General features: G+C 45.9%; 1 protein-coding gene across 1 annotated transcript in view; it reads left to right on the forward strand.

Moving 5' to 3' along the window:
- Positions 1–12,923, forward strand: part of Kif6 (kinesin family member 6) — a 319,301-nt gene that overhangs the window by 157,589 nt on the left and 148,789 nt on the right. Inside the window, exons 11-13 of the mRNA XM_031347801.1 lie at positions 7,828–7,933; positions 9,178–9,313; positions 12,261–12,476. Of these exons, the coding sequence (XP_031203661.1) occupies positions 7,828–7,933; positions 9,178–9,313; positions 12,261–12,476 (458 nt within the window). The remainder of the gene's footprint in view (positions 1–7,827; positions 7,934–9,177; positions 9,314–12,260; positions 12,477–12,923) is intronic.

Below are 12,923 nucleotides of genomic sequence, written 5' to 3' on the forward strand. Positions count from 1 at the left end.
ATTTTCCATGCCTGCTTTTAGGTAAAAGTTATACATTATACATTCTACGATTCTCCAGCCTTTCACATGACACCCAAGAATTTCTTTCTTACATTTCCTAATAACCATTTTACAGGGATAGCTTGCATGTTCATGAATCTGGCTTTTGTTTTAATATTTTATTTAATTTATTTTTAATCGTGTGTGTGTGTGTGTGTGTGTGTGTGTGTGTGTGTGTGTGTGCATGCAGCGCTTGTGCAGGTGTCTGTGTGCACATGGGTTTGTACACTTGAGTATCCTGCCAGTGATGATCAAGAGAGAACATCAGATGTCCTGGAGCTTAAAGGAGGACTGTGGTGTATAATAGCAGTTGTGAAATAGCAACTTTTATCTCCAGCTGACACCTGGTTTCAGAAAGTCTGCACAAAGGGTAGTTAAACAAGGGCAGGATGAGCCATTAGGAACAAAAGCAGAGCCATGTAGTAAACAATTGGACCATAGGAACAGAGTTTTGTTGATTCATTTAACCTCTAATTATTATGTTGTTATATTCTTTATGTTATCATATTGAGTGTAAGGATGTCTTTGCTTTGTAAATCGAGATTTAATTCAATAACCAGAACTTAATTATAATAGGTGATTTGGCTTATATAAATTCACTTCAGGTTCAGCACTGTGTTAACATGTTTCTAAACAGTTATGGAGGATTACAGTCCCAGACATTGTATCTATGACCATCATGGCAGGGAGCATGGCAGCAGGCAGGCAGGCATGGTGCTTCTGCCGTAGCTAAAAACAACCACAAGACAGAGAAGGAGAGCGCTAACTGAGATTGGTGTGGGCTTTTGATACCTTAAAGAGCATTCCGGTGACACATCTCTAACATGGCCACACCTCCTAATCCTTCTCAAACCGTTCCAGTAACTGGGACCTAAGTGTTCAAACACATGAGACTATGGAGGTTGCTCCCATTCAAATGGCTACCAACTCACTCCATATTTTTACATCACACAAGTCCTTTTAATCTGTCTCTCAAAAAATTTACAAGCCTTTCTGTCTAATTAAATATGGGTACATTTTAGGGTGTACTTTAAAAGATATAAAACAAGACTGATTTAAAGTTTTTAACTAAAAAATGAGCTGAGAATTGTATATTCAAAACTTTAATGTTGTCAATAAATTCAGCCTTATTTAAGACAGGATTATGGAAAGCGTTTGGGTTGTAGAGCAAAGATTAGGTATAAATTCCACTGCCTTCTCTTAAGGAATAGCTGGGTGCCACAGGAACCTTAGCTGTGGAGACAATGGCTTGGGAGAGCCAGACCTGTCCAATTGGCTTTTTATTTATTTTGACTTTCCCAGGAACCCTCTTCCTGCCTGTGAGCTCAGGCTCCATCCACCTGAGGCCTTTTGCTCTCCTGCATCTTCTAGCTGCCTCCTCTGCTCCCTTCCCATGGCCTTGTCCTGGGCCTCTCTCCCCAGCCTCAGTCTCTGTACTGGCCCCAGAGCCCTGGCCTAGTGTGGGGCTGATCCACATTCCAGTCCTCTCCTTTACCTCAGTGCCTGTCCCTGTTATGTTCCTCTGTAAATTGACTGTTCTGTTTCAGCCTCCGCTGTACCATCCAGGCCCATCCCGCCTCGCTTCTGTTGTCACTGTCCCTGCCCCTGTGATCCATCCTTTACATCTTCTTGCCTACTGTCCCATTGCCATCTAGCTTCTTTGCTCCCTAACCGCAGTGCACCATGCTCTCTCCGCTGAGTTAATCCCTCAGCTGTCATGGATTACATGAATAAGAACTGGTGCTTACTTAATGTTTACCTATAGCAAGCAAGGAGCTTGATCGTGGCATGTAGAGCTTAATGAAGGAGTTATCAATACAGATGGCTAATTAATTTATATTATTTTTATCTCTTATTTTGGCCATAGGCATTCTAGTCACTTAGACACTGTATAAATTTTATAATTTACGATTATTTCCCTTTGATGCAAAAGCATAAAAATAATCTTCATACAGAAATCTTTCCATTGCTTCAAATCTTTGTAAATATCTGCAAAATAGCAGTGGGGCTGTATAAATAAGTTGAAATGAGGGAGCAGTGGGCCGACCCACCCCAGTCCCAGGAAAGGGATCTCGGATCCTCCGTGTGACACTCATCGGTATCTCCCCTAGAAGGATCAGGGCTATGGGCCAGTAGAGGGGAGTACACATGAGTGCCCAGGGGGATCGGAAGCATTACAGGGAGGGTGGAGAGCAGTGAGGAGACTGACATAATGCCAGCCAGCACCCAACTCTAGTCTGCCTTTCTCCCTGAGCTGGGCATGGAGTCTGGCTGGCAGCAACACACAGCAGGGCTGGACAGAATGCCCTAGGGGGATAATGCCAGATCACTCTTCTTTGTCACCAGCTGTCAGATGTGTTTGGGCTTAAGGATGAGCAAGGGGGCCAGAAAGGTTGCCAGGAAAGGAAGGGCAAGCACATGGGCTCTGCTGTAGGCATGCTGAGGCCCTTCCTTTGATTCTGACCACAGGACAGGAACTGGGGCCAGAACTGAAGTTGTGCCAGAGTTGTGTTGTAAGGCAAACTCTGGAAGGCTGTGGCCCTCAAGCTTTGTAGGTTTGAAGGGATGGAGATCCCAGACACACCCTAGGTCAGAATATGGGTACCCCAGACACATAGTGAGAGCTGGAGCATCAAAGAGCTCTGCCATACCTCCATTCTGGTCCAGGCTTAAAAGTGTAACCATGGCCTCCAGTCATATGCAGAAACACAGAGGAGGAAGTACAGGCCCTCCACCAGCAGCTATGACAGCACTCATGTCTTGTCCAATGGGGTCAATTGGAGGACGTCTCTTAGAGGAATTACAGAAACCTGTTGGTTCCATCCTAATGAAGGCGCTTAACTGAGATACAAGGGCTGGAGAACAGCGAATTGCTATCATCACTGCTACTGTCCAGCGGAACAGAAAGCTTCCATGGCCAGGTATGTGGAGCAGCCAGAACCAGGAGTGGGGTGGCCATCTGGAAACTAGGTACGAGGCTTGCTGAGGCAGAACCATAGCATAGGAGGGTAGAGGTGAAGGGACAGAAACAGCAGGCAATGGCAGCCACCTGTACTGTAATGCCTCTTGCTCATCATCAGCACTTCACTGAGACTGCTTAGACTCTTCAGGTAAGCTAGCAGTTCCTCATCCATAGAAAATATAGAGATGGACACCTGCAGTCCAGTATCCCAAGAGGACCTGGATGGCCAAGAAATCGTCTTCAGCCAAGCCTCTGCAGAAGGCATGAGCCAAGTAACCTGCTACTCACAATGTGGACTGGACCAGTTCTTCCCTCCGTACCTGCATGGCACCAGCCACCATGGAGCGAAGTCTCACCTGAGGCTTAGTCTCCTGGACCTGAGGCCAGGCTTTCTACCAGGTGCTGTCCTCAGGGTTTTCTCCTTCTGCCTAGCCCACTGATACCGGTATCAATTTGTTCTTTTGTATACACAGCTAGAATATCTACCACTAATTTTTAGGTCAGACACACTGGCGTTGGCCTTCTGCACAAGACATGGGAAGTTGGTAGTGAGAAATCCTGGGGACTGTTCTACAGCCCTAGAAAGCCCAGAGAGAGTGATGCCTCCAGCTGTGTCTCCACCAGCACAAGATCTGCATGCAGCAGCCTCCAGGCCTCCAAGCCAGCTATTTTGATCTCTTTTCCCTTTGTCCTAAATGCTAAGCATCTCTAGGTCTGCTGATCCCTTCAAGGTGGGCACACCTTTAAAGAAACTGGTACCATGAGAACCCCAAATCACAATCAGCAAGGTTGAGTCTCAAGAGCCTTCATTGGTTGCATTTTAGAAGAACCTTGCTGGAGGAGGTGTTTCACTGGGTTTTGGGGTCTCTAAGTGGGTGTCACCTCCTATACTCTCTCTGGATCTCTCTGTCTCTCTCTGTCTGTGTCTGTCTGTCTCTCTGTCTCTCCCTCCCTCTGTGTATTTGGCAATTTGTAGGCATGTTCAACAACAAAAGTCAGTTCATAAATAAGGTGATGGTTAGGGTTGTCAAACTGACAGACTAAAGCTCCCAGGGAGAGGGACCTCTGAGTGTACCTTGACTACATTAATTGATGTGGGAAGACCCATCTTAGTTGTAGGTAGGACCATTTCCTGTGCAGGATTCCTTGATAATCCAAAATGGAGGTATGGCACTGAGCAACAGCAGACTCATCTCTTTCCATTTCCAGAAGATTGATGCGATGTGGCTTCACACTCTCACTGCCCTGACTCTGACCTTCCCTCCATAATGAACTGCACCTTGAACTATGAACTAAAGCCCTTTCGTCAGAGTATTTTGTCACAGCAACAAAAATTATAAACTATGATAAAATGTAAAAGTGGGAGCTTCCCTGCACCTGAAGGCAACCTCAAAGGGCACAGTGTAACGCAAGGGCACAACATAATGGCAGGGGTGCAATGTAACGCAAGGGAAACGGCTCATGCCTGTCCTCTCAGAAGGCCGAGACAGGAGGATTGGCTTGAGTTTGAGGCCAGTTTGAGCTACCTAGTGCATAGGAAGACACCCTGGGTTATGTTAGGAGAGTCTGTCTCAGGAAAACAAAATAAAATCAGAAAATAGAATTATGCTACAAATCACCTCATATTTGCCAGTGTCAGGCGTCTGTGTCAAAGGTTCGCAGGAAAACATGGAAACAGAACCCGAGTCTGCTCTAAAACAGAAATTATCGTATGCTGTGTGGGGCTGCCAATAACAGCAGTGGGAGGGCAATGTGGACCATGCCAAAGAAATTGAAAGTATGCAGACATTTTCATCTTGTTAGGAAGATATGGAAGGGCTGCTTTGGGGCCTGGCAGCTTAGAAACTGACCAACACCCTACTGCCTTCTGCCTTCTGCCTTCCTTGGTTAGGGTCAACACAGGGCATGGGGTCCATGAAACGGATCAAGTTACTAACCTGTGTATCTGCACTGAGCATCTAATGGTGGCGGGACAATAAGCACCAAGAACAATCTCACCATTCTTTGTCATCTGTGTGTGTGTGTTCATGTGTGTGCACATGTGGGAGACTGTGTGTACACACATGCCCAAGTATGTATATGGAGGCCAGAAGTCCATGTTTGCCGTCTTCCTCTATCATGTCCCGCCTTACATTTTGATACAGGGTCTCTCAGTGAGTCTGGAGTTTACCAGTTCAGCTAGACTAACTGGCAGAGGTATCCTTCTTTTTCACTTACTCTGTGCTGGGATTTACAGACAAGTACCCTCATTGCTGACTTTGTTGTATTATTTTTTTATTAGCTATTTCCTTTACTTACAAGTCATATGATATCTCCTTTCCCAGTTTCCCCTCCACAAAAAGAAACAAGAAACAAAAAAGAAAAACAAACAAACAAACAAAACAAACAAACAAACAAAATTCTGTTGCCTCTCCCCTCCCCTTGCTCACCAATCTACCCTCTCCTGCTTCCTGGCCCTGGCATTCCCTTACACTGGGGGCATAGAACCTTCGCAGGACCAAGGACCTCTTCTCCCATTGATGACTGACTTGGCCATCCTCTACTATACATATGCTGCTGGAGCCATGAGTCCCACCATGTGTACTCTTTGGTTGGTGGTTTAGTCCCTGGAAGCTCTGAGGGTACTAGTTAGATCATATTGTTGTTCGTCCTAAGGGGCTACAAACCCTTCAGCTCCTTGGGTCCTTTCTCTAGCTCCTTCATTGGGTACCCTGTACTCAGTCCAATGGATGGTTGTGAGCCTCCACTTCTGTATTAGTTGGGTACTGTCAGAGACTCTCTGGAGAAAGCTATATCAGACTCTGGTCATCCAGCACTTGCTGGCATCCACAATAGTGTCTGGATTTGATGATTGAATATGGGATGGATTCCCAGGTGGAACAGTCTCTGGATTGTCCTTCCTTCTGTCTCTGCTCCATAGTTTTTCTCTGCAACTTCTTCCACGGGTATTTTGTTACCCCCTTTAAGAAGGAACGAAGTAGCCACACTTTAGTCTTCCTTCTTCTTGAGTTTGTTGTGGTTTGTCGATTGTACTTGGGGTATTCTGATCTTCTGGGCTAATATCCACTTATCAGAGAATGCAGTGCATACCATGTGTGTTCTTTTGTGACTGGGTTACCTCACTCAGGATGATATTCTCCAGATCCATCCATTTCCTTAAGAATTTCATAAATTCATTGTTTTTAATAGCTGAGTAGTACTCCATTGTGTAGATGTACCACAATTGCTGTATCCATTCCTCTGTTGAGGGACATCTGGGTTCTTTCCAGTTTCTGGCTATTATAAGGCTGCTATGAACTTAGTGGAGCATGTGTCCTTATTACATGTTGGAGCATCTTCTGGGTATATGCCCAGCAGTGGTATAGCTGGGTCTTCAGGTAGTACTATGTCCAATTTCTGGAGGAACCGCCAAACTGATTTCCAGAATGGTTGTACCAGCTTGCAATCCCACCAGCAATGAAGGAGTGTTCCTCTTTCTTCACAACCTCTCCAGCATCTGCTGTCACCTGAGTTTTTGATCCTAGCCATTCTGACTGGTGTGAGGTGGAATCTCAGGGTGCTGGAGTTCTGAATGTAGGCTTCTTGATTTCACGGTAAACACCCTACTGACCGAGACATTTTCCTGGACCTGTTGTGATTCTTATGAAATACCATGAGTTGGAGAGCGGGGTAGTAGGGTACATTCACAGATTCTAGAATGCTATGGGGAAGGGGGTACTGCAAATGGCACTGAGAGCATGGGATACAGTGGTTGGCTGTTCCTCCCCAGAGGGAGGTATTTTTTAAGTGTGTGTGTGTGCGTGCATGTGTGTGCATGTGTGTGAGTGTTCAAGAATAGGAAGAACCTGAAAAGTATTGAAAGTAGAGAGAAGAGAGTCTGTCCAGAATAGTGATGAAGATGTTAACGGACACAAGGAAGAGAGGATAGCCTTGAGAAGAAGGGAGTGTGTTATCAAATTACTGGTAAAAGTGTGAAGAGAGCCTGGTTGGCCAGGGAGAGCCATTGCCAGGATGTACAGAGTGCACAAGCTCATGCCAGCAGCTTGGGTTTTCTCACTCTGGTCAGAGGACACCTCACTGGTCCACAGGGGGAAGTTCAGTGGCAAACATGGGGGAATCACAGGAAGAATGGGATGAACCACTTTGGAGATCACAAGTTCACCAGGAATGATTAAAGGCATTGTGGCGCACTGCCGGGGGCCAGCTGAGGCTGAGTACCATGCACTTCTAATTAGCTGATGAAAGAATTATTTACTCTTAATACTTCCCCTAATGATGTGAAAGCTTAGCACAGAGGCAAAGAGGTTCAGTGTAGCTGGGGAGGGGAAGCCCATAGAAATCAAAGGATGGACTTTTTTAAAAAATATTAATTGCATGTATCTGCATGTGCACATATATGAGCATGAATGTGGCCATGCATGTAGTGCCCTTGGAGGCCAGGAGAGAGCTATGGATCCTCTGAAGTTGAGCCACAAGTCGTTATAAGCCACTAAACATTGGTACTGGGAACCCAACTCAGATCCTCTGTAAGAACAGTGAGTGCTCTTAACCACTGAATCATCTCTCCAATCCCTCAGATAGCGCTGCTTATATGGAGACCCACATGTGAACATTCATTGGAAATTAGCCAGGTAATTAGGTGTTTATAGATTTTATTTTAGCAATATGCTTCCCCCCTTCTTTATCACAGTCAAATCAAGTAATGAATTCTAAGAAAACATGAGCCCAATATTCTGTACTCCAAACGTTCTGCACGCAGGTCAGGCCACCAGATTTCCTCAGGTTCCCAGCTCATTCTTACTTCTCATGCATTATGTATTTTTTAGGTTGGAAAAACTAATAGCATCCTATTTGGAGGACCAAGATCCAGAGAGTAGACTGGAAGTTGGCGCTGATATGCGTAAAATCCATCACTGTTTTCATCATTTTAAGGTAAATTTCAATGTTTCCTCTGGTCTCAGCCATGTCCTGCCATGCTCCAACTGCAATAAAAACTCTTCCTGTTGACCAACTCTTGAAATGCCAAGCCCCAGCTCCACACATGCAGAAAACAGCCTGAGCATCCAACCACGCTGTGGCTCTCACTGAGCAGCTGCAGGAATTAGATCTAACTTTTCCACAAATAAACTCTGGCCATGGACTTGTAATTCCTTTGCCAGGAATCTTTGCCTTGTGCCCAGAATATGTCTATGCGGAAACACAGGCACACACACACACACACACACACACACACACACACACACACACGAGCAAACAAATGTGTGCGTATACATTCCCAGACAGTATCAAGATGATCATGCCTAGTTTCTCCCCCAGTATTTTATCTTAGAAATGTATTAATGTTCCCCAGCCTGAAGCTTAGCTTCAGTGGAGTAGAAGGGTGAGGATATCATCAGTGTTTGTTTGTAGCTTTGCACACTTCGTGAAGACACTGTGCAATGATGAGGCCTTTTACCCTTTTCTGTGGAGATGTGAACGAATCTCTGTTTACCTCAGAGAAGACTCTAATGGACCAAAGAAATGATTCCAACCAAGTCTACTTGAGTGAATCAAAGAATTTGTTGGGGTTCTAGAGCATTGGTGACTCCAGGGCACTTGCATTTTCAAAGGTCCCACCCCAGCATGAGTGAAATGGTAACACAGAAAACCTGCCTAGGCAAAGCTCCCTGCACATCTTGTCGGTCACACTGCAAGAGTCTCCTCTTCAGTGATTGTTTTCTGCTTGTTAATCTTGGGGAAGGACCTTGTGAACCTTGTAAGTTTCAGGAACTTCCTGGGCCTTGAAAGTTTTATTTGCTACTGGTTTTGCTTCCTGGGTCTTAGTGCCCCCTTCTTTACTCCGGGGGAAGGGGATACTTCAATTTTGAGTAAATACCTTTACAACAAGATGGGGTGACGCCTATAGGAGATGCTACTTAAAGAGGAACTTACCAGTTTTGAGGAGAGAGAACCTACAGGACAGGTGAATGCGATGGGTGGGAAGGAGGACGGAAGTATAACCAGAAAACACAGTAGCTGCCTGGAAGACAAGGATGAGGGCAGAGTGCGTGCCCAGTGTTAACTGCCTGGAAGACAAGGATGAGGGCAGAGTGCGTGTCCAGTGTGTACTGGGAACAGCTTCTCAGAAAAAAAAATGGAATATGGTGTGACCTGTAAGTTCTTACCCTAATTCACAGAAACTGTTGAATGACAAGAAGGCCCTAGAGAATACTGTCTCCTCTGAAGTCACACAGCAAGCATGCCAAGAACCATTGAAAGATGAAGAGTATACCAAGCTTCTAGGGCTACTCAAGCAGAGGGACAATGAGATCAGTATCCTTCTGGGGAGAGACGGGCGACTCTCGCTCTCCTGGGTGGAAGGGGAGGGAACCTGGACATTCTCCCTCCTCCACACTACCACATGCCTGCTTCCCATTCACAGTGAAAAGTGTCACTCCAGCAAAGTAGGAGCTTGTTTTCTATAACTTTGTGTGTGTGTGTGTGTGTGTGTGTGTGTCCACACAGGTGGAGGAGGTCAGTTTTCTCCTTCCACTACATGGAACCTGGGAATCAAACTGAGGTCTTCAAGCTCCGTGGTAAGAATCTTTTCCAGCCCTGATGAAGTTGCTCTCCCAAAGGACATTTCAGATCTGGGAACAGTATCATCCCTTAACACTAAATCTTTTGGTTGCTCTGTGATGGGCTTTGGGTTTTGAGACCAGAACCAGTAAGTTAGCCGGTTATCTTTAGCCGTCTGACCAGACACCATGCTGACCACAGTCTCATCGTGGCCCAGAGTTTGTGGCTGCTGTGTGGGTGAAACTCAGAAGATGACTGAGAAAAGATGGCGTATAGTATTTAGTTTATGAAAAGCAGAGAGGTTGGCTTAGATGTAACTTTTTATTTAAAAGCCAGATCTCCTGTCCCGAGTCCCACATACAGATGTTCCCAAATTAGGCAGTGAGCAGAGTTTGAGTGCTGGAGATAGAATTCTCCTTGGCCCCCAGAAGAAGCGTTCTGAGGTGCCGCAGGCCATGGCTGTGGTGGATGCAAACGCTGCCTCCTCCCGCAGCAGACAGAGGGACACTGCCTCCCGCAGCAGACAGAGGGACACTGCCTCCCACAGCAGACAGAGGGACAGAGGGACACTGCCTCCTGCAGCAGTGGATTGCTTCTGAAGGGTCCCAGCGAGGCTGCCTGGACCTCAGGCCTCTGGGGCACTTCCTCAGTACTGCTCCTCATTTTTACCTTTCAATCTTCTTGTAAAAGACTGGACACTTTCATGACATTCACAGCCTTTAAACCCTCACAGGGAGTAAGTCTGCCAAAACTTTATAAATGTATTTTAGTCATTTAAAAAAAAACTTTACAAAGACACTTTAAGTGAAACTGTTGTGCAAATTACACAGGAGTTGGGGAAATGGCCCAGCAGTGCATACTGATCCTGCAGAAGCTGGAGACACAGACCTGGCTTCCGTCTCCAGCATGGGGCTGGGGGCATATGAGCAAATCTATCATGCTATATGTTCATGTTTGTACATCTACTAAGAATGTGTACAGAAGCGGAAAAGTGGCTCAGCAGTTAAGAGCACGTGCTGCTCTTCCAAGGAGCCATGTTTATCTCTCAGCAGCCATGCCCCTGCACCAACATCAGGTGGTGGACAATATCCTGTCTCCAACTCTGGGGGATCTGATGCCCTCTTCTGACTTGTGCAGAACCATCACAGACACACACACAGACACACACACACACACACACAGACACACACATGCACAAGCAGAGAGAGCAAGAGAGAGAGAAACGGGGGGGGGGGAGAGCAAGAGAAGGGGTAGGTGGGGGGGGGGGTTATGAGGTTAAAAACCAACCCAAACAAGGTTGACGAACTGCCTCATTAGCTTCAGTCTCTAATTTCAGTTGAGTCTTAGCAGACCCCATGTCACATTCAAGTCAGTTTTAACTACTTTATTATCCAGCCAGTAACGGTAAGTCCAACTGCAAATTACACCCCCACGCACGCCCTTGTCTCCAAGTGCCGCCCACAGTGTTGTCACCCCTGCGTTCCTTCCCCTTTTCCTACCCCATCCATCTCCAGGGATGGCCTCAGCCCTGGCCCTAGCCCCAGTCTGTGTTCTGCTTCTTTTCTTGGCTTTGATCCTAGACTGGGATCTTTCCACTAAACACTCCTACCAACCTCTCAATACTTGCCATGGCTTATGAGCATCTATGCATTGAGGACAAATGAAATGAGACGTGACAGAGAGGAACCAGTCCAGGCTGACTTTCAGGCACTTATAGAAAAGTGAGGCGTGTGTGTGTGTGTGTGTGTGTGTGTATGTGTGTGTGTGTCTGCCTGCCCGATCTGTCTTCACTGTTCTGAATCCTATACGGCTGCTTACATGGGTGACATTAGATGCCTCATGCTGTGAATAAGTCACTCAAGGTTCCTTCACGCTGTGGTTTGAATTCAGAGTGGTGTTGTAAATGGAGGCAGAAGGGCCAGTGAGAGAGCTCAGTGTGTAACGCACTTGCTGACAAGCCTGGCAACATGAGTTTAACACCTGGAACTCACACACTGCGAAGAGAGGACAGAGATAATATGAGATACTGTGACCCGCTCTTCTTGACAATGTATTTTAATGAGGCAAGAAGGAATGGAAGCCACCCTAGGTACACTAAGGGAAAAATGGATTGGCCATCCGGAAATCAACAAGTTGATCTTAATCTGAGGAGGAGTATGGAGGTTGGATTGTTTCCATGATACTTGCTCAAAACCATGTGTAACCTAGCCCCCTCCCCATGTTCTGAGTAGCAGGTCTTCTCTCTCATACTGCCCCTGTGCACATGAGTGTCCATGTGCACACATGCTCTCCTAATATTGAGTATCTTCCTCTGGCTTATACTTTAAGAGTCTCTCACTAGAACCTAGAGATTGCCAATTTGGCTGCTCACACTGGCCAGAAGGCTCCAGGTATCCTTGCTCCACCTCCTAGAACTATTGGCAAGCAGCTTGACCCCCTGTGCCCAGCCTTTTGCATGGATGCTGAAAAGGAGACAGCAAATTACATAGCCCAGGATGGCCTCAGAGTCATCAAGTTGACAAGGATGGTCTTGAATTTCTGGTCCTCCTACTATCTAGAGAGTTTGGGGATTCTAGGCATGGACTGTAGCATCTGGCACTAGTTACAATTATTTGGTTGGAGGACAGTATTTGCTTTAGGAATCTTTGTCTAATCTTGATCATCTCTTAGGAGTCACTAAATCCTTAACTCAGATATTTAGATATTCTGGTCAATATGTTAAAAAAGGAAAAGAAGAAAACTCAGGACGCCCTCCAGTACTCAAGCACAGAGAAAAGTGAAGCCGGGCCACCGCAGAACTCAACCTGCATTGCTGGGAGCCCAGCAGATCAGAGGACCTCATTCTCCTCAGCTCCGAGCCAGACCCAGGACCTCAGCACCTACAAGCACAGATCCACCTTGCTCCACAAAAAAGCAGGTGGGTTGACAACATTTCCAGTATTCCTCTATCTGTGATGGGTTTCCACATCAAACCTGTAACCTGAACTGTGCAAAGATAAAAATTCTGATGATGTGTTTGTTAGAATTATTTTTTTTCAAGTGAAATCCTTGTTTTCCGACTTCAGAAGTGAATGAGGAAGAATTGAGTATATCGTGGCAGCATTGCATGTGGCATGAGGGGTCTGGGCACAAGTAGAGATGTTCTCTTCAGAGGAAAGGAATGAACCCCTTTTTTGTGACAGGGAAGCAAGAATGAGGTCCATGTGGTAGCACCAATGTGAAGATGTCAATATCCAACTCAGTTGTCCACAGCCAAATTACTTTAACACACCAACACAGCCTTTATCAAAGGCAGACTTTCTTTCTTCCTTCCTTCCTTCCTTTCTTTCTTTCTTTCTTTCTTTCTTTCTTTCTTTCTTTCTTT

This window comes from Mastomys coucha, unplaced genomic scaffold, assembly GCF_008632895.1.
Source record: "Mastomys coucha isolate ucsf_1 unplaced genomic scaffold, UCSF_Mcou_1 pScaffold3, whole genome shotgun sequence".
NCBI lineage: Eukaryota > Metazoa > Chordata > Mammalia > Rodentia > Muridae > Mastomys > Mastomys coucha.